This window comes from Lytechinus variegatus, chromosome 5 (assembly GCF_018143015.1).
Source record: "Lytechinus variegatus isolate NC3 chromosome 5, Lvar_3.0, whole genome shotgun sequence".
Lineage (NCBI taxonomy): Eukaryota > Metazoa > Echinodermata > Echinoidea > Temnopleuroida > Toxopneustidae > Lytechinus > Lytechinus variegatus.
In genome coordinates, this window is record NC_054744.1 from 36,335,992 (window position 1) to 36,359,006 (window position 23,015).

General features: G+C 40.9%; 2 protein-coding genes across 2 annotated transcripts; both read left to right on the forward strand.

The window, feature by feature from the left end:
* The first annotated feature begins 1,843 nt into the window (after positions 1-1,843).
* LOC121415440 lies at positions 1,844-9,292 on the forward strand. Its single transcript, XM_041608642.1, has 2 exons — positions 1,844-8,214; positions 9,252-9,292. The coding sequence occupies exon 1, from the start codon at positions 1,844-1,846 to the stop codon at positions 7,676-7,678; it is 5,835 nt and encodes a 1,944-aa protein (XP_041464576.1). The 3' UTR covers positions 7,679-8,214; positions 9,252-9,292.
* A 440-nt stretch (positions 9,293-9,732) lies between these two features.
* Positions 9,733-17,178, forward strand: LOC121415441. The gene is made up of 2 exons (XM_041608643.1): positions 9,733-16,102; positions 17,138-17,178. Exon 1 carries the CDS (start codon positions 9,733-9,735, stop codon positions 15,565-15,567), a length of 5,835 nt encoding a protein of 1,944 aa, XP_041464577.1. The 3' UTR covers positions 15,568-16,102; positions 17,138-17,178.
* Positions 17,179-23,015: the final 5,837 nt, after the last annotated feature.

Genomic DNA, 23,015 nt, shown 5'->3' on the forward strand with positions numbered 1-23,015 from the left:
CCAATTCGTCTAATTACCATTTCGTCTGCTATCGTTATTTTGTCTACCCTCAAATTATTCCTCAACTATCCACATAGTCTGTTACGGCGGCTACCAGTCAAAATTAGTTCCCAAAATTTACCTTTAAGAATATATGAGTAACACCCCCATTAGGCATGTTAGGAGTGTAACCCCTAATTTGCATATATGTGGTCAAGCCCAAGGAGTGGGCATCATACTTGCACAAAGAGCTCATTGCTTAGAAAAGGAAAGTTGGATGCAGTTGCTATTGAAGAAGCTCACAGCAAGTTGACAAGAAATTCATCATTTTGGGGTATATAACAGTTGGTGAGTTTAATTATTCTCATTTATTATATTGCATAATGTTGTAATTAGATATTAATGTATTAATTGCAAGATTTCACTTAGAAGATACATATTGCAAGTTGGTCAGTAATTCTACCAACTCTCTCATGGAGTATATATATGTTTCTGTGATGCGAGATAATTATGTGTGCAGCATAATGGGCACACCCAGCAAGATATAATTTACTTTTAATGTATGTTCTATTATATGTATGATAGATTCATTTTAGTTTAAGATTCATTCATTCCTTGTATATTATTTGCGATAAGTTGGTTCAGTTATAGATTATGTATTCATTAGTAGCATCAATTTATATATCACATATTGTGTATATAGTCAAGTTAGGGAAAGAAGTGAAAGTAAGTTTAGAGCGACAAGGAGTTTATGACTCATCATCATACTCTGGACAGTGCTCGCATCTCCTCACAAAGGGAAGCCCTACACTGTGCATTCAATGCATGCAATACACCAATACCAGTGTGTGTGAGGGGATGCAGGCCACTCTCTGGCTGGTGATGAATCAGACTCCAGAGCAGAGTTTCAGAGAAAACCACTGTTTGAGGATCTGTTCCTACACAAACTTAATTCTTACTGATTCAAGCCAGGGTGAACGGGGTTTATAGGAATGTCATTTAGAGACAGAAACGAAAGTTTAGATTGAAGTTCTTATTAGTTGTTGTACTACAGAAAAGTTGAAGGAATAACTTCATATGTGAAGTATATATGTATTTAGTTAATGTTTATGGTTTATGTTTAATCTCTTTGTCTAATTTATAGAATAGATCATGAATAACAAGTTATGATCAATGCATCATTAACGCATCTTATCACTATTTAGAGCCCAATTCACATTTGAAAGATAAGTCCACAAATAATTTACTTTAGTTTATATTACATTTGGTGTTTACTATGAAGTTAAACAAGTACAATATCATACAGTATTCATGTATGTAAGACAATTTAATTTAACTTATACAATTTACTTATTAATTTATGTTTATGTTTATTTGTTTCAGCTAACCACACACAGTGCCACACACACAGTGCCACACACACACGCGCAAGGTGGTACACACACACAGTGGCATACTCAGCTGTTTACACACACCTACACCTACGTCATATAAGCTCAAGCAGTGTTCACACATTACGTTCAAGTCGTGTTCACACGCAAGTTTATGTTAGGAATAAAGTGACACTTCGACATTTGTTATTGCTCGTCGATCTTTATCCATTGAATAAATGCAACAAGGCTTTATTGGTTGGAACTTTAAGACAAGGTCTTCGTGGTGATTATTTAAGCGTCGTGGTGACTTTCAAGTTCGTGTGCGTTAGAACGTTATAGTTTCCCTCCGTGTAGGAAGTTTATTTCGTGAGCTGTAAACGACCCTACACGTCAGTTAGCAACTCGATATATAAGTCAGTTAGCAACTTGATATATAAGTCAGTTAACAACTCGCTATATAAGTCAGTTAGCGAATCGCTATATAAGTCAAGATGTCTTCTTCAGAAAAGAGTTCGACGACGAGCAAGCCTGGTGATCACAAGGATACATTAAGGGACTCGCCGTCAGATGATAGCACGCCAATTAAAGCAAAAACTGAGCAGTCAGAAGATGTCGCGTCAATGCGGCATTCTTGCCAAGGTTACGTAAGAAGCTTGGCAAGACAGTTTCAAGAACTTGAGTTTCTCATGTTAAGTGGAGACAACTTCGATGATGCTGAACTCAAGTACAGCCAACTTAAAGGTACATTCCTTCTATATGAAAGGAAGTGCAAAGACTACTTTCGCGAACTATCTTCAGATGAAAAGCGAGCTGAGATGAAATTGTATGAATCTCAGATGCAAAATAAAGCTGAATTTGATCGCCGATACTCAGAATGGGCTGATCAGATGAGACAACCCATGGTGGAGGATCTACAATCTGAGAACTCAGACAAGCTATCTGTTCGGTCATCGGCAACAAGGAGAAGCGGCTCTAGTCGGGCAAGCGGCTTGAGCTCATCTTCATCGCGACTAAGGGATGTCAAGGTGAAAGCGCATCTCGCCAAGCTGAAGTTAGAACAATTAAAGAAAGCTCAAGAAGTTAAACGAGAGCAGGAAAGGCTCAAAGAACAGTTGGACGCTATGGAGATAGAAAATGAAATAAAAAATGCTGAGGTAGAAGCTCAGCTCTTAGAAGATATTGAGAGTGAAGTTGAGGTAAAGGTAAGAAATTACAATGATGTTAATGATATTATGCATGTACATGTACCACATAGGGTAAATAAGGAACCAAATAAGGAAGAGCGACCAACTGAAAATGTAGTTAAAGATACATGTAACACAGGTCTGTCTAATCTGAACCCTAATGCCCCAGTATGGCAGACTAACCAAAATGCAGCACAGGGACTTGATTTAACTCAACTCTTTCAGGCCCTGAATCTTTCTGCAAATCTCCCAAAACCCGATCTAATGACATTTAATGGTAAACCAATAGATTACCAGTCATTTATTAACAATTTTGAAATCAACATAGAAGGAAAGATTGCGGATAATAGGACAAGATTAATGTATCTCATTCAATACTGCTCAGGGGTAGCAAGGAGCAGTATTGAGAATTGTGTCCTAATGGGTGGGGACCTTGGGTACATAGAAGCCAAAAGAATACTCAGGGAACAGTTTGGACAACCTTACGTTGTGGCCCAGGACCATCTCAAGAAAGTCCTAAATCGCCCCCAAGTAAAATCGAATGACGGGGCTGGGATGTGGTCATTGGCTAGGGACATGCAAAGATGTCAGATGGTTCTTAGTCAAATGGGTTATATGGCAAATGTAAATAACTCAGACAATTTACTAAAGATTCAACAGCTTCTCCCCATCCATCTCCAGTCAGAGTGGGCCAAGCAAGCTCACAGATTGATGGAGAACAATGCAGTTCCGACGTTCGAAGTGATGACAACCTTCGTGGAGAAGGCCGCTAAACTGGCCAACAATATGTTTGGCCAAAACATTGGGCGGTCCTCCCCGAAGGAGAAAACACAACCTTCGAAGACTCAACCTAAGAGAAAGGGCACCACCCTGACAACGCAAGGCAACAGCCAAAAACAGCAGACGCCGGGACAGGATAGCAGGCCAAGCAACAAGTGCCCCTGCTGTTCTAATGATCATAGGCTGAGTGCATGCAAGGTCTTCAAGCTAAAGCCCTATGAGGACAGATTCAAGCTGGCTCAAAAGGTAAGGGTATGTTTCAACTGCCTCCTGCCATCACACATGGCTAAGAACTGCACCAGCGAAGGTAGGTGCAGGAAAGAAGGATGCCAGAAGAAGCATCACACCCTTCTTCATTCCTCCACGAAGCAAAGTTCAAGGACAGCTACAACTGGGGCCGGTGAAAGGGAAGAGATTCCACCTGAACCAGTGAGCGACGTCACAGAATCAGGTCAATGCCATAGTGTGTCTTCCCGAAAGAAGGTGTGCCTGAGAGCTGTTCCTGTGAAAGTCAGGGGCAAAGACAAGGACGTTTTCACCTGGGCACTCCTGGACCAAGGTAGTGATGTATCGCTGTGTGACAGGAAATTAGTGGAGGAACTGGGCATACAGGGAGTCAAAAGAAGCTTCCAACTCACCACAGTTGACACTGTGGGTACCACCAAGACTGGTCTGGAGGTAAGTCTCAAAGTAGAAAACATCCAAGACCATGAAAGCATAACGATGCCAAGAGTATGGACGGTTGAAAGTCTTCCTATATCTGAATCCTGCATTCCAGATGGCACAGATGTAAACAAATGGCCACATCTAAGAGGAATCGAACTTCCCCGTATCGAAGAAAGGGAAGTACGGATCCTGATAGGAGCAGACACTCCAGAGGCTTTCTGGGTGATGGAGCAGAGGATTGGGAAGAGAAAGGAACCCTATGCAGTAAGGTCTTTGCTAGGATGGACTCTTCTCGGACCAACAAGGTCAGCAGACTCCAACACTCCAAACCATGTCAACTTTGCTCGTCTGGAGGAGCAGAGGCTTGATGACCAGCTAAAGCAATTCTGGACAACAGACTTCGGAGCATACATGGTTGGAGACAAGGTAGGAGAATCCATAGAAGACAGAAGGGCGAGAAAGATGATGGAGGAAAGTACTTCACTAGTTGATGGTCACTACGAAGTTGGTCTTCCATGGCGCCATAGTCCAGCATTCCTACCAGACAGTAGAAAGATGGCTGCCTCAAGGCTTCACTACTTGAAGGGAAAGTTCAATAGGAATGAAGAGATGTACAAAAAGTACAATGCAACTGTACAAGAGTACATAGACAAGGGCTATGCGGAAGAGGTTGGACCATATGAGCACCAAGGTTCTCCTACCAAGCCTCTGTGGTACTTACCACATCATCCGGTCCTGCACCCTCACAAGCCAAACAAGGTGAGGGTAGTCTTCGACTGTGCGGCACGGTCGAAAGGCCAATCCCTGAACGATCAGCTTCTACAAGGCCCCGATTATACAAACAGCCTCGTAGGAGTACTCACCAGATTTCGACAGGAACCTATTGCCTTGGTAGCGGACGTGGAAGCAATGTTCCACCAAGTCAAGGTGAGCAATGACGACAGGGACGCCCTTAGATTTCTCTGGTGGAAAGATGGAGACACAAGCCGTGAGCCATCAGAGTATAGGATGACAGTGCATCTCTTTGGTGCTACCTCATCACCGAGCATTGCTGGATACGCCTTGAGAAAGACAGCAGATGACAATGAGACAACTGACAACCATCAGGCAACCAAGATCGTCAGACGGAATTTCTATGTAGACGATTGCCTAACATCAGTAAAGTCTGCTGAAGAAGCCTCAAGGTTAGTTAATGAATTGAGAGAGCTGCTGAGCAAAGGTGGGTTTAGGCTCACAAAATGGATCAGTAATGACCGTAATGTACTGTCGTCTGTTCCAGAAACTGAAAGAGCAGCATCTGTACCGAATATGGATCTAGACAAGTTACCAGTAGAGCGAACACTTGGTATACTTTGGGATGTGGACCAAGACTCCTTCGGTTTCCAGGTGAATATCAAGGAGAAACCAACCACAAGACGAGGGATCTTATCTACTGCAAGCTCCCTCTATGATCCATTAGGGTTCGTAGCTCCCTTTGTCCTCCCTGCCAAAGCTCTGCTACAGAAACTTTGTAGGGAAGGACTTGGTTGGGATGAGCCCATCCCAGAGGACGACGAAAGGGAATGGAGCAACTGGCTCCAAAGTCTCCCAATTCTCACTGGCCTCAAGATAGACAGATGCCTCAAGCCCACCTACTTCCAGGACGTGGTGTCAGCCCAACTCCACCACTTCTGCGATGCATCCGAGATTGGATACTCATCAGTAGCTTACCTGCGCCTAACCGAGGAAAGCGGAAGAATACACTGCGCCTTCGTCATGGGTAAGTCAAGACTATCCCCATTGAAGACAGTGTCTATTCCACGACTGGAATTATCTGCTGCAGTTCTTGCAGTCGACGTCAATCGATTCCTGCAAGAGGAACTTGATGTTCCAGTAAATGAGACCTTCTACTGGACAGACTCGACAGCAGTCCTGCAATATATTCGAAACGAAAGTAGCAGATTCCATACCTTCGTTGCCAATAGAGTTGCCAAGATACACGAAGCATCTCACGTATCACAGTGGCGGCACGTTGGTACAAAGAACAATCCAGCTGATGACGGTTCCAGGGGCATGACTGCAAAGGAGTTGATAGACAATCCTCGCTGGTTACAAGGACCACAATTCCTGCAGCAGGACGAGGAGAATTGGCCAGCTCCACCAGATGTCATCCAGGAACTTTCAGCAGAAGACCTCGAAGTTAAGAAGGTACAAGTCCATACGATCACCTCAAAGAACTCCATAGATGAGCTCATCACAAGATACTCATCATGGATAAGTCTTCTGAGAGGTGTAGCCTGGCTACTTCGATACAAGCAGTACCTCAAATCTCGGGGTGATGATAAGACAGTAACCGCTGATGACCTGTCGCCTCAAGAGTTGAAGGCTGCAGAAGTTGAAGTAATCAGGTACGTGCAAAATCAGAGCTTCCCAGAAGAGATGAATGAATCATCCGCAAGACAAAAGTCATCTCGTCTGGATAAGCTCCATCCAATCAAGGTTGATGGTTTATTGAGGGTAGGAGGAAGGCTTTCAAGAGCTCCCCTAACAGATGAGGAGAAGCATCCTATCATCCTCCCTAATGACCACCATGTGACAACTTTGATAATCAAAGAGCATCATCAGCAAGTTGGGCACTCAGGTGCTGGAATCACATGGACAGCTCTGAGACAAAAGTTCTGGGTCCTCAGAGGAGGAGCAACGGTAAGAAAGATTATCGGCAACTGCTTCAAATGCAAAAGAAGAAACTCTCCAAGAGGGAAGCAGTTCATGGCCGACCTCCCTGAGGAAAGAGTGACCCCAGACAGACCTCCATTCACAACCACCGGATTGGACTATTTTGGTCCATTCCTTGTGAAAAGAGGACGCAGTCAAGAGAAGCGATATGGCTGTGTCTTCACCTGCCTTGCGTCAAGAGCAGTTCATCTTGAAGTTGCACATTCACTGGATACAGATTCCTTCATCAATGCTCTAAGACGGTTTATCAACCGTAGAGGATGTCCGGACAAGATATACAGTGACAATGGCACCAACTTCAAGAGTGGGCACAGAGAGCTGAAAGAAAGCATCACAGCTCTAAATTCGAAGAAGGTCGGAAGGTATCTTGCCCAGACAGGAATACAGTGGGAATTCAACCCACCAGGAGCAAGCCACATGGGCGGAGTCTGGGAAAGGATCATACGTTCCGTAAGGAAGATCCTAGAAAGCCTTCTGAATCAGCAGACCTTAACGGACGAATCCCTCTTGACACTACTAACAGAAGTAGAGGCAATTCTTAATGCCAGACCCCTGACTAAGATAAGCTTAGACCCACGAGACCACGAACCTCTGACTCCGAACCATCTCCTTCTTTTGAGGAGAAGCCAATCACTTCCACCTGGCATCTTCAACAAGGAAGATTGCTACGTCAGGAAGAGGTGGCGACAAGTTCAATATATGGCCGATCAATTCTGGAAGAGATGGGTGAAAGAGTATCTACCCCTTCTGCAAGAAAGACAGAAGTGGACAAAACCACAAAGAAACTTTGAACCAAATGACCTAGTCCTCATAGCCGATGACAACTTCCCACGTGGTCAGTGGCCCCTGGGTAGGGTTGTCGAAACTTATCCAGACAAGCAGGGTAGGGTCCGACAGGTTGAAGTCAGGGTTGGGTCAAAAATTCTAAAACGTCCCATTCCCAAACTATGCTTACTGGAAGCTCATGGTCATAATTCCTAATTTGGTATCTAATTTACTCTATCTCACTCAAGGTTGTGGTTAAGTTCTATTGTGTAACTCAGAAGAAATCAAGTACAATTATTTGATTTTAGGTATATTGCTCTTGTTATGTATTTCATGTATTTAATCTATACATGCGTTTCTTATATTAGTGCTGTTATATGCCTGTTCAAGAAAAGTTTACTACGTTTGTTATAACATACTGGTATCATGTTTGGTGTGATATATTCACGCCGCCTTTGATAGTTAGAGAATGATCATCCTGTGGTCAGTTCATTGGGGCCGGTATGTTACGGCGGCTACCAGTCAAAATTAGTTCCCAAAATTTACCTTTAAGAATATATGAGTAACACCCCTATTAGGCATGTTAGGAGTGTAACCCCTAATTTGCATATATGTGGTCAAGCCCAAGGAGTGGGCATCATACTTGCACAAAGAGCTCATTGCTTAGAAAAGGAAAGTTGGATGCAGTTGCTATTGAAGAAGCTCACAGCAAGTTGACAAGAAATTCATCATTTTGGGGTATATAACAGTTGGTGAGTTTAATTATTCTCATTTATTATATTGCATAATGTTGTAATTAGATATTAATGTATTAATTGCAAGATTTCACTTAGAAGATACATATTGCAAGTTGGTCAGTAATTCTACCAACTCTCTCATGGAGTATATATATGTTTCTGTGATGCGAGATAATTATGTGTGCAGCATAATGGGCACACCCAGCAAGATATAATTTACTTTTAATGTATGTTCTATTATATGTATGATAGATTCATTTTAGTTTAAGATTCATTCATTCCTTGTATATTATTTGCGATAAGTTGGTTCAGTTATAGATTATGTATTCATTAGTAGCATCAATTTATATATCACATATTGTGTATATAGTCAAGTTAGGGAAAGAAGTGAAAGTAAGTTTAGAGCGAGAAGGAGTTTATGACTCATCATCATACTCTGGACAGTGCTCGCATCTCCTCACAAAGGGAAGCCCTACACTGTGCATTCAATGCATGCAATACACCAATACCAGTGTGTGTGAGGGGATGCAGGCCACTCTCTGGCTGGTGATGAATCAGACTCCAGAGCAGAGTTTCAGAGAAAACCACTGTTTGAGGATCTGTTCCTACACAAACTTAATTCTCACTGATTCAAGCCAGTGTGAACGGGGTTTATAGGAATGTCATTTAGAGACAGAAACGAAAGTTTAGATTGAAGTTCTTATTAGTTGTTGTACTACAGAAAAGTTGAAGGAATAACTTCATATGTGAAGTATATATGTATTTAGTTAATGTTTATGGTTTATTTGTTTAATCTCTTTGTCTAATTTATAGAATAGATCATGAATAACAAGTTATGATCAATGCATCATTAACGCATCTTATCACTATTTAGAGCCCAATTCACATTTGAAAGATAAGTCCACAAATAATTTACTTTAGTTTATATTACATTTGGTGTTTACTATGAAGTTAAACAAGTACAATATCATACAGTATTCATGTATGTAAGACAATTTAATTTAACTTATACAATTTACTTATTAATTTATGTTTATGTTTATTTGTTTCAGCTAACCACACACAGTGCCACACACACAGTGCCACACACACACGCGCAAGGTGGTACACACACACAGTGGCATACTCAGCTGTTTACACACACCTACACCTACGTCATATAAGCTCAAGCAGTGTTCACACATTACGTTCAAGTCGTGTTCACACGCAAGTTTATGTTAGGAATAAAGTGACACTTCGACATTTGTTATTGCTCGTCGATCTTTATCCATTGAATAAATGCAACAAGGCTTTATTGGTTGGAACTTTAAGACAAGGTCTTCGTGGTGATTATTTAAGCGTCGTGGTGACTTTCAAGTTCGTGTGCGTTAGAACGTTATAGTTTCCCTCCGTGTAGGAAGTTTATTTCGTGAGCTGTAAACGACCCTACACGTCAGTTAGCAACTCGATATATAAGTCAGTTAGCAACTTGATATATAAGTCAGTTAACAACTCGCTATATAAGTCAGTTAGCGAATCGCTATATAAGTCAAGATGTCTTCTTCAGAAAAGAGTTCGACGACGAGCAAGCCTGGTGATCACAAGGATACATTAAGGGACTCGCCGTCAGATGATAGCACGCCAATTAAAGCAAAAACTGAGCAGTCAGAAGATGTCGCGTCAATGCGGCATTCTTGCCAAGGTTACGTAAGAAGCTTGGCAAGACAGTTTCAAGAACTTGAGTTTCTCATGTTAAGTGGAGACAACTTCGATGATGCTGAACTCAAGTACAGCCAACTTAAAGGTACATTCCTTCTATATGAAAGGAAGTGCAAAGACTACTTTCGCGAACTATCTTCAGATGAAAAGCGAGCTGAGATGAAATTGTATGAATCTCAGATGCAAAATAAAGCTGAATTTGATCGCCGATACTCAGAATGGGCTGATCAGATGAGACAACCCGTGGTGGAGGATCTACAATCTGAGAACTCAGACAAGCTATCTGTTCGGTCATCGGCAACAAGGAGAAGCGGCTCTAGTCGGGCAAGCGGCTTGAGCTCATCTTCATCGCGACTAAGGGATGTCAAGGTGAAAGCGCATCTCGCCAAGCTGAAGTTAGAACAATTAAAGAAAGCTCAAGAAGTTAAACGAGAGCAGGAAAGGCTCAAAGAACAGTTGGACGCTATGGAGATAGAAAATGAAATAAAAAATGCTGAGGTAGAAGCTCAGCTCTTAGAAGATATTGAGAGTGAAGTTGAGGTAAAGGTAAGAAATTACAATGATGTTAATGATATTATGCATGTACATGTACCACATAGGGTAAATAAGGAACCAAATAAGGAAGAGCGACCAACTGAAAATGTAGTTAAAGATACATGTAACACAGGTCTGTCTAATCTGAACCCTAATGCCCCAGTATGGCAGACTAACCAAAATGCAGCACGGGGACTTGATTTAACTCAACTCTTTCAGGCCCTGAATCTTTCTGCAAATCTCCCAAAACCCGATCTAATGACATTTAATGGTAAACCAATAGATTACCAGTCATTTATTAACAATTTTGAAATCAACATAGAAGGAAAGATTGCGGATAATAGGACAAGATTAATGTATCTCATTCAATACTGCTCAGGGGTAGCAAGGAGCAGTATTGAGAATTGTGTCCTAATGGGTGGGGACCTTGGGTACATAGAAGCCAAAAGAATACTCAGGGAACAGTTTGGACAACCTTACGTTGTGGCCCAGGACCATCTCAAGAAAGTCCTTAATCGCCCCCAAGTAAAATCGAATGACGGGGCTGGGATGTGGTCATTGGCTAGGGACATGCAAAGATGTCAGATGGTTCTTAGTCAAATGGGTTATATGGCAAATGTAAATAACTCAGACAATTTACTAAAGATTCAACAGCTTCTCCCCATCCATCTCCAGTCAGAGTGGGCCAAGCAAGCTCACAGATTGATGGAGAACAATGCAGTTCCGACGTTCGAAGTGATGACAACCTTCGTGGAGAAGGCCGCTAAACTGGCCAACAATATGTTTGGCCAAAACATTGGGCGGTCCTCCCCGAAGGAGAAAACACAACCTTCGAAGACTCAACCTAAGAGAAAGGGCACCACCCTGACAACGCAAGGCAACAGCCAAAAACAGCAGACGCCGGGACAGGATAGCAGGCCAAGCAACAAGTGCCCCTGCTGTTCTAATGATCATAGGCTGAGTGCATGCAAGGTCTTCAAGCTAAAGCCCTATGAGGACAGATTCAAGCTGGCTCAAAAGGTAAGGGTATGTTTCAACTGCCTCCTGCCATCACACATGGCTAAGAACTGCACCAGCGAAGGTAGGTGCAGGAAAGAAGGATGCCAGAAGAAGCATCACACCCTTCTTCATTCCTCCACGAAGCAAAGTTCAAGGACAGCTACAACTGGGGCCGGTGAAAGGGAAGAGATTCCACCTGAACCAGTGAGCGACGTCACAGAATCAGGTCAATGCCATAGTGTGTCTTCCCGAAAGAAGGTGTGCCTGAGAGCTGTTCCTGTGAAGGTCAGGGGCAAAGACAAGGACGTTTTCACCTGGGCACTCCTGGACCAAGGTAGTGATGTATCGCTGTGTGACAGGAAATTAGTGGAGGAACTGGGCATACAGGGAGTCAAAAGAAGCTTCCAACTCACCACAGTTGACACTGTGGGTACCACCAAGACTGGTCTGGAGGTAAGTCTCAAAGTAGAAAACATCCAAGACCATGAAAGCATAACGATGCCAAGAGTATGGACGGTTGAAAGTCTTCCTATATCTGAATCCTGCATTCCAGATGGCACAGATGTAAACAAATGGCCACATCTAAGAGGAATCGAACTTCCCCGTATCGAAGAAAGGGAAGTACGGATCCTGATAGGAGCAGACACTCCAGAGGCTTTCTGGGTGATGGAGCAGAGGATTGGGAAGAGAAAGGAACCCTATGCAGTAAGGTCTTTGCTAGGATGGACTCTTCTCGGACCAACAAGGTCAGCAGACTCCAACACTCCAAACCATGTCAACTTTGCTCGTCTGGAGGAGCAGAGGCTTGATGACCAGCTAAAGCAATTCTGGACAACAGACTTCGGAGCCTACATGGTTGGAGACAAGGTAGGAGAATCCATAGAAGACAGAAGGGCGAGAAAGATGATGGAGGAAAGTACTTCACTAGTTGATGGTCACTACGAAGTTGGTCTTCCATGGCGCCATAGTCCAGCATTCCTACCAGACAGTAGAAAGATGGCTGCCTCAAGGCTTCACTACTTGAAGGGAAAGTTCAATAGGAATGAAGAGATGTACAAAAAGTACAATGCAACTGTACAAGAGTACATAGACAAGGGCTATGCGGAAGAGGTTGGACCATATGAGCACCAAGGTTCTCCTACCAAGCCTCTGTGGTACTTACCACATCATCCGGTCCTGTACCCTCACAAGCCAAACAAGGTGAGGGTAGTCTTCGACTGTGCGGCACGGTCGAAAGGCCAATCCCTGAACGATCAGCTTCTACAAGGCCCCGATTATACAAACAGCCTCGTAGGAGTACTCACCAGATTTCGACAGGAACCTATTGCCTTGGTAGCGGACGTGGAAGCAATGTTCCACCAAGTCAAGGTGAGAAATGACGACAGGGACGCCCTTAGATTTCTCTGGTGGAAAGATGGAGACACAAGCCGTGAGCCATCAGAGTATAGGATGACGGTGCATCTCTTTGGTGCTACCTCATCACCGAGCATTGCTGGATACGCCTTGAGAAAGACAGCAGATGACAATGAGACAACTGACAACCATCAGGCAACCAAGATCGTCAGACGGAATTTCTATGTAGACGATTGCCTAACATCAGTAAAGTCTGCTGAAGAAGCCTCAAGGTTAGTTAATGAATTGAGAGAGCTGCTGAGCAAAGGTGGGTTTAGGCTCACAAAATGGATCAGTAATGACCGTAATGTACTGTCGTCTGTTCCAGAAACTGAAAGAGCAGCATCTGTACCGAATATGGATCTAGACAAGTTACCAGTAGAGCGAACACTTGGTATACTTTGGGATGTGGACCAAGACTCCTTCGGTTTCCAGGTGAATATCAAGGAGAAACCAACCACAAGACGAGGGATCTTATCTACTGCAAGCTCCCTCTATGATCCATTAGGGTTCGTAGCTCCCTTTGTCCTCCCTGCCAAAGCTCTGCTACAGAAACTTTGTAGGGAAGGACTTGGTTGGGATGAGCCCATCCCAGAGGACGACGAAAGGGAATGGAGCAACTGGCTCCAAAGTCTCCCAATTCTCACTGGCCTCAAGATAGACAGATGCCTCAAGCCCACCTACTTCCAGGACGTGGTGTCAGCCCAACTCCACCACTTCTGCGATGCATCCGAGATTGGATACTCATCAGTAGCTTACCTGCGCCTAACCGAGGAAAGCGGAAGAATACACTGCGCCTTCGTCATGGGTAAATCAAGACTATCCCCATTGAAGACAGTGTCTATTCCACGACTGGAATTATCTGCTGCAGTTCTTGCAGTCGACGTCAATCGATTCCTGCAAGAGGAACTTGATGTTCCAGTAAATGAGACCTTCTACTGGACAGACTCGACAGCAGTCCTGCAATATATTCGAAACGAAAGTAGGAGATTCCATACTTTCGTTGCCAACAGAGTTGCCAAGATACATGAAGCATCTCACGTATCACAGTGGCGGCACGTTGGTACAAAGAACAATCCAGCTGATGACGGTTCCAGGGGCATGACTGCAAAAGAGTTGATAGACAATCCTCGCTGGTTACAAGGACCACAATTCCTGCAGCAGGACGAGGAGAATTGGCCAGCTCCACCAGATGTCATCCAGGAACTTTCAGCAGAAGACCTCGAAGTTAAGAAGGTACAAGTCCATACGATCACCTCAAAGAACTCCATAGATGAGCTCATCACAAGATACTCATCATGGATAAGTCTTCTGAGAGGTGTAGCCTGGCTACTTCGATACAAGCAGTACCTCAAATCTCGGGGTGATGATAAGACAGTAAGCGCTGATGACCTGTCGCCTCAAGAGTTGAAAGCTGCAGAAGTTGAAGTAATCAGGTACGTGCAAAATCAGAGCTTCCCAGAAGAGATGAATGAATCATCCACAAGACAAAAGTCATCTCGTCTGGATAAGCTCCATCCAATCAAGGTTGATGGTTTATTGAGGGTAGGAGGAAGGCTTTCAAGAGCTCCCCTAACAGATGAGGAGAAGCATCCTATCATCCTCCCTAATGACCACCATGTGACAACTTTGATAATCAAAGAGCATCATCAACAGGTTGGGCACTCAGGTGCTGGAATCACATGGACAGCTCTGAGACAAAAGTTCTGGGTCCTCAGAGGAGGAGCAACGGTAAGAAAGATTATCGGCAACTGCTTCAAATGCAAAAGAAGAAACTCTCCAAGAGGGAAGCAGTTCATGGCCGACCTCCCTGAGGAAAGAGTGACCCCAGACAGACCTCCATTCACAACCACCGGATTGGACTATTTTGGTCCATTCCTTGTGAAAAGAGGACGCAGTCAAGAGAAGCGATATGGCTGTGTCTTCACCTGCCTTGCGTCAAGAGCAGTTCATCTTGAAGTTGCACATTCACTGGATACGGATTCCTTCATCAATGCTCTAAGACGGTTTATCAACCGTAGAGGATGTCCGGACAAAATATACAGTGACAATGGCACCAACTTCAAGAGTGGGCACAGGGAGCTGAAAGAAAGCATCACAGTTCTAAACTTGAAGAAGGTCGGAAGGTATCTTGCCCAGACAGGAATACAGTGGGAATTCAACCCACCAGGAGCAAGCCACATGGGCGGAGTCTGGGAAAGGATCATACGTTCCGTAAGGAAGATCCTAGAAAGCCTTCTGAATCAGCAGACCTTAACGGACGAATCCCTCTTGACACTACTAACAGAAGTAGAGGCAATTCTTAATGCCAGACCCCTGACTAAGATAAGCTTAGACCCACGAGACCACGAACCTCTGACTCCGAACCATCTCCTTCTTTTGAGGAGAAGCCAATCACTTCCACCTGGCATCTTCAACAAGGAAGATTGCTACGTCAGGAAGAGGTGGCGACAAGTTCAATATATGGCCGATCAATTCTGGAAGAGATGGGTGAAAGAGTATCTACCCCTTCTGCAAGAAAGACAGAAGTGGACAAAACCACAAAGAAACTTTGAACCAAATGACCTAGTCCTCATAGCCGATGACAACTTCCCACGTGGTCAGTGGCCCCTGGGTAGGGTTGTCGAAACTTATCCAGACAAGCAGGGTAGGGTCCGACAGGTTGAAGTCAGGGTTGGGTCAAAAATTCTAAAACGTCCCATTTCCAAACTATGCTTACTGGAAGCTCATGGTCATAATTCCTAATTTGGTATCTAATTTACTCTATCTCACTCAAGGTTGTGGTTAAGTTCTATTGTGTAACTCAGAAGAAATCAAGTACAATTATTTGATTTTAGGTATATTGCTCTTGTTATGTATTTCATGTATTTAATCTATACATGCGTTTCTTATATTAGTGCTGTTATATGCCTGTTCAAGAAAAGTTTACTACGTTTGTTATAACATAATGGTATCATGTTGGTGTGATATATTCACGCCGCCTTTGATAGTTAGAGAATGATCATCCTGTGGTCAGTTCATTGGGGCCGGTATGTTACGGCGGCTACCAGTCAAAATTAGTTCCCAAAATTTACCTTTAAGAATATATGAGTAACACCCCTATTAGGCATGTTAGGAGTGTAACCCCTAATTTGCATATCTGTGGTCAAGCCCAAGGAGTGGGCATCATACTTGCACAAAGAGCTCATTGCTTAGAAAAGGAAAGTTGGATGCAGTTGCTATTGAAGAAGCTCACAGCAAGTTGACAAGAAATTCATCATTTTGGGGTATATAACAGTTGGTGAGTTTAATTATTCTCATTTATTATATTGCATAATGTTGTAATTAGATATTAATGTATTAATTGCAAGATTTCACTTAGAAGATACATATTGCAAGTTGGTCAGTAATTCTACCAACTCTCTCATGGAGTATATATATGTTTCTGTGATGCGAGATAATTATGTGTGCAGCATAATGGGCACACCCAGCAAGATATAATTTACTTTTAATGTATGTTCTATTATATGTATGATAGATTCATTTTAGTTTAAGATTCATTCATTCCTTGTATATTATTTGCGATAAGTTGGTTCAGTTATAGATTATGTATTCATTAGTAGCATCAATTTATATATCACATATTGTGTATATAGTCAAGTTAGGGAAAGAAGTGAAAGTAAGTTTAGAGCGAGAAGGAGTTTATGACTCATCATCATACTCTGGACAGTGCTCGCATCTCCTCACAAAGGGAAGCCCTACACTGTGCATTCAATGCATGCAATACACCAATACCAGTGTGTGTGAGGGGATGCAGGCCACTCTCTGGCTGGTGATGAATCAGACTCCAGAGCAGAGTTTCAGAGAAAACCACTGTTTGAGGATCTGTTCCTACACAAACTTAATTCTCACTGATTCAAGCCAGTGTGAACGGGGTTTATAGGAATGTCATTTAGAGACAGAAACGAAAGTTTAGATTGAAGTTCTTATTAGTTGTTGTACTACAGAAAAGTTGAAGGAATAACTTCATATGTGAAGTATATATGTATTTAGTTAATGTTTATGGTTTATGTTTAATCTCTTTGTCTAATTTATAGAATAGATCATGAATAACAAGTTATGATCAGTGCATCATTAACGCATCTTATCACTATTTAGAGCCCAATTCACATTTGAAAGATAAGTCCACAAATAATTTACTTTAGTTTATATTACATTTGGTGTTTACTATGAAGTTAAACAAGTACAATATCATACAGTATTCATGTATGTAAGACAATTTAATTTAACTTATACAATTTACTTATTAATTTATGTTTATGTTTATTTGTTTCAGCTAACCACACACAGTGCCACACACACAGTGCCACACACACACGCGCAAGGTGGTACACACACACAGTGGCATACTCAGCTGTTTACACACACCTACACCTACGTCATATAAGCTCAAGCAGTGTTCACACATTACGTTCAAGTCGTGTTCACACGCAAGTTTATGTTAGGAATAAAGTGACACTTCGACATTTGTTATTGCTCGTCGATCTTTATCCATTGAATAAATGCAACAAGGCTTTATTGGTTGGAACTTTAAGACAAGGTCTTCGTGGTGATTATTTAAGCGTCGTGGTGACTTTCAAGTTCGTGTGCGTTAGAACGTTATAGTTTCCCTCCGTGTAGGAAGTTTATTTCGTGAGCTGTAAACGACCCTACATAGTCTATTTGATGTTTCATTCATTCGCCATTTCGTCTAATAACCAGTTGGTCCTACCATTTGGTCTATGGACAAAGTGTTAATTTGGCGAAATGAATGAATATAAAATATGATACACCAACTGGTTGTGAGACAAAATGGTCATAGGCGAACTGGTGCTTAGACATAATGATGATTGAACCAATTTGTTATTGGACCAAATGGTTGTTAGACGAAATGTTGATTGAATGAATGACATTCACTAATAACATTGGCAATTTACCGGCATGACATCGGGAGAGACCCACCACGTTTGTTTGATTGTTTAAAGGAAAAGTCCACCTCAACAAAAAAGGTTGATTCGAATGAAAAGAGAAAATCCATTAAGCAAAACACTGAAAACTTCATCAAAATCGGATGCCTTAAGAAATTTACGACATTTTAAAGTTTCGTTCAATTTCACAAAACAGTTATATGTACATCCTGATTGCTATGCAAATGAGGAAACTGATGACGTCATCTACTCGTTATTTCTTTTGTATTTTATTATATGAAATAATCTAATTTTCTTCTCAATGTAAAGTGAAACAAATACTTTAATCACAGCCCGAACATGTGAAATTACCGTTGTTTAAATACTATATGGTTCGTCAAGTTGGTTCTTAAGTGTGAAAAAAAATTGTATAATTAAAAAAATAAAAAACAAAAGAAATAGTGAGTGAGGGACATCATCATCTGTTTCATTTGCATTTCACAGAGTTGTGCATCATAATTGTTTTGTGTAAATAAGCGAAACTTTTAAATGTCATAACTTTCCATTTTACATCCGATTTCGATGAAATTTTCAGTTTGATTTTTCTATATTTATTCAAATCAACATTTTTCTTGGGTGAACTTGACCTTTAATTTTTGTGCTGCATTCTGAGTTAATACAAAACTTTTCAAGATGTAACGATTCAGCCTCTGTAATATCAAAAGTAGGCCCTATACATTTCATACAAATAGAAAATAGTGAAACAAAATCAGGGGTGGGTAACTATATACAAGTTATTTTCAAAAAATGAAAGCCATATAAAAGAAATGACATACATGTATATTATGTTACACACTTAAAGCACAGGTCAAAATGTAACGTTAAAATATACAATTCTGCTACTCATTCATGTATTTTCACTAACGAGCTATAAACCATCATTCTCAATTGGCTTCTCGACACGGGTCCGCTCATTATTTTAGGGTAGATTTTCCCTTTAAAATATAGCGCCATCTAACGTTACACGAGCGCGAGAGCTTGAGCGAATAATTATGATACCGGTGGAAAAAAATATGGACAGCGAGGAAAGAATAGACACCAAAGGATTACAAGATTGCCCCGGGTTACCAACCGGATGGAAAAGAGAAGAAGTAATACGGAAATCTGGACTTTCTGCTGGAAAGACTGATGTGTATTATTATAGGTAAGCATATCGGCAATCTATAATTATCAATATCATTTTCAATACGCGGCTGGTGCCTCTTTGTGTATGAATCGCAATTGGTGTAGTCCCACGCATAGAGTCTGATGTGTGCAGTGAGATTGTGTCGGCGCTATCACGCTTCGCGTGGGCACAGCACGACCCCCCCCACACACACAGCAACACTGTTTTGTCAGTGTTTTTGCTACCTTATGCCAGGCGTGTAGCCAGGGGGGGGGGCGTTGGGGCTGTCACCCCCTCAAAAAAAATGCTCCCAAAACTGCAAAAGGAGGAAAAAAAGAAGGGGGAAACACTCAAAAAGGAGAAAAAGAAAAACCAAACTCAACTGAGTGAGAGTGAGAGAATGTGAAAAAAAGGGAAGAAGGGTAACGACTTATGTACTTAACGTTAGATAGCTTTATTGTTTTTCTTTTTTTTGTCAAACGAATAAAAGCCTATTACAGATTTTTGCTTTCGCACTAGAAAAATATTGAAAATGCTTTTCCCTTCCCACACCTTGTTTCTATTCCGATTTTTCCCCTCCCGCTGTATAGAGCACACACTCTAAAAAATCATTAAAATATCACTTTTGTGACCAAAATTACTAATTTTCATACAGTTTTAATTTATCAATCATTATCAATGTGGGAATAATTTTTGTATTCACCAGAGTGCTCAAAAACTTGAATTTTTGGCATATTTTTGTGTACGCCCTCTATTGGTGGAAAGTAATATGGCAAGAAAATTTTCATTTTTTGATCTCTATTTTTAATTAAAGGAGAATGAAACCTTTGGAACAAGATAGCTTGTGTGAAAACAGAAAAATCAAAGAAACAGATCAACAAAAGTTTGAGAAAAATCGGACAAATAATGAGAAAGTTATGAGCATTTGAATATTGCGATCACTATTGCTATGGAGATAGCAAATTGGCAATGTGACAAAGATGTGTGATGTCACTGATGAACAACTCTCCCCATTACTTTAGTATATATTTCACTTGAATTGCCTCTTTTATCACATCTATCCATAGATCATGTGTTCTTTCTACATGAGGGCATGTAATACATATTTTTTAAGAATACATAATGGATAAAGAGTTTGTATCATCGTAAGAAAAAGCAAAAAGAGACATTTTGAGGGTATTTTATAGTCCACCAAAGGGAAAGTTGTTCATCAGTGACATCACACATCCTTGTCGCATTGCCAATTGGAGGATCTCCATAGCATTAGTGATTGCAATATTCAAATGCTCATAACTTTCTCATTATTTGTCCGATTTTTCTCAAACTTTCTTTATTCTTATTCTTTGATTTTTCTGTTTCAACACAAGCCTATTTGTTCCAAAGGTTTCATTCCCCTTTAAGAAAAAGTGATATAAAGAATCAAATTTAAATAAAAGCCAAGCAGTATGAATTAACAGGTCTAATGGAAACTGTCAGTGTAAAAAAATCAAGCATTTGCCCCAAAGAAAAAGAGAAAATAAGCCAAACATTGCCACCCTTATTTTGTCACACATGGAGATAGAACTGAGAACAAGGTTATATTATAACCTTGTTCATTGAATGAGTGTCGTACGCCGCGACCAGGGAGGTAGCGAATCTCAGTCGGTTAGATTTAGAGCGCGCTTGTTTTGGATAAGATTGTAGATCTCAACCATGGGTCCATTTTTGCCACCGTGTACAGGAAAATTGAAGGCACGGCACATGCAAAATTGCATCAAAATCTCACAAATTTGATAAGGTGATTTACAGCAGCGCTTCTCAACCGGTGGGCCACGAAGCTCTCGGGTGGGCCGCGAGAAGCCACAGAGAAGAAAAAAAAATAAGGGGGAAAATTATGGTATAACAAGTTCTATTTAATGTCAGAAAATTATATGTTTGATCGGTCGTTTGATTCATCTCCATGGATCAAACAGCTAAATGCACACGTATAGGTAGCATGTTGTGATATACATACACATTGTATGATGGTTTCGATCTAACTTTGATGTGAATTACCTCAGGCCGCATATTTTGTATACATTATCGCCCATTCAACAGACCTTTGCAAATGCATTTGCTTCAGAGCTTTATGTTCAAATTTTAATGAAACATACTTTCATCAAAATGGACCGTGTTTTAAAGCGAAAGGGTGGGGAGGAAACAAATCTACTGTTGAAAAGTCTTAGAAGGTAACTAAGAAAATATGACCCTGAATACATTAAATTCGGATTTATCATAACTGCGCAGTGGTGCAAAACCAAAAGCAATGTGTGTTGAATGTGCTGATCAAAGTTATTGTCAAATAAGGCGCTTAAACCGTCAGAGCTTCAGAGACACTTAAACACAAAACATCCAAAGAGTGCAGGAAAGCACTTGTACACTGCTACCATCCTGCCTGTGGAGAATCTACAGGTAGGACAATGGTATGCCAATGCTGTATTTAGCACACACTTTAAAAATAATTAAAATTTCACTTTTGTGACCAAAATTACTAATTTCCATACAGTTGCAATTCATTTTTCATTAGTAACTTGGGAATAATTTTCATATTCACCAAAGCGCTCAAAAACTTGAATTTTGGGCATATTTTTGTGTACACCCTCTATTGGTACATGTGTAGAAAGTAATATGGCAAGAAAATTTTCATTTTTCAATCTCTATTTTTTATTAAGAAAAAAATAATTTAGAAAATTGAATTTACATAAGAGTCAAGTTATATGATGAATAACTGTAATGAATACTGACAGTGTAAGAAAATCAAGCATTTGTCCCATAATAAAAGAGAAAATAAGCCAAACATTGCCACCCTTATTTTGCCACACATGGAGATGTAACTGAGAACAAGGTTATATCATAACCTTGTTCATTGAATGAGTGCAGGAAAGCCAAAAAAGTGTTTTGGTAGGAAAAATGCTTGATTTAATTCACAGCAGAACACTTGGTTCAGATAGGGGGAGGGGCTCTTGGCCCCAAATATTTCATGACCACAAAAAAAAGAGAAAAGGAAAGAAAATGGATAAGGATGAAATATATTATTCTTGAATATTGTCTCAAAATCTATCACAAACTTGAATTTTGTAATAAGAATGTCGAAATCTTTGCTTGCTCACCATGCTCGGTCGAAACATTTTATCAATTGTATGCGATATGCCATATCAAGCCCCCTCTATTTTTTGGCTCAGCTACTGCAGCAGAAGATCATAAAGTTACACACTAATATGCTTGTTATAATTGTCGAGACAGTCTTTGAGTCGAGACAAGTAGTTATATCCTTTTTTTTATTTTAGTAGGTGGGCCTCGAAAAAAAATCTGAGAGTCAAAGTGGTCCTTGAGTTAAAAAAGGTTGAAAAGCACTGATTTACAGGATCAAGTCCTACAAAACTTACCGAACGATGTGAAGTCAATGCCTCCTAATATGATGAATATCCCTCAAATAGCATTATTCAAGTGTTGATATTTCTTTTTGTTGACAGAGTGCTCAGTGAATTTGTAGTGGGATTCATACCTGTCATCTAGCAGTAGATGACAGGTTAGAATCCCACTGGTTCAAATTTTTTCTGACTTGTGATTTTCATTACAGATCTAGCATGCGGAGTGAGCTTGCGTTTTATCAAATTTTTTGTCTAATGAGCCAAAGAGGGCACGCGATTTATCTTCATATCAAAGACACTTCAAGGGAAAGATGAGGCACAAAAAATATCTTACACATAAATCAATGCAATGCGTTACGCAAAGTCGGCGAAGTGTCCAATCTTTTTACTGTAAAGACTTTGGTGGAACGTTAATTGACAATCGAACAGAAGCACTTAGGGGGCTTCGTTCATATGTACATAGAATTTTCTATATGTTTTGTTTAATTTGTCATCGCTTTGAATATTTTCTAAAAAGTATTATTGTCAGCAAAAATAATGTAAAAAGTACTTTTTATTGCATTTATTGGTGTCTCTATTATCTCAAACAATCATTGGAATTGTGCATACATGTACAATGAATCAAGAATGTAGTTTAAAAAATACCGACAAGCTGAATTAAGGTTGTGAATTGTATTAGCGCCACCAGCGACCTTTTATTTCTTTGGAAGAGGC

Excerpts from the sequence above, each read along its gene's own strand:
- LOC121415441 (XM_041608643.1), top strand. The coding sequence starts at position 9,733 with ATGTCTTCTTCAGAAAAGAGTTCGACGACGAGCAAGCCTGGTGATCAC.
- LOC121415440 (XM_041608642.1), top strand. The coding sequence starts at position 1,844 with ATGTCTTCTTCAGAAAAGAGTTCGACGACGAGCAAGCCTGGTGATCAC.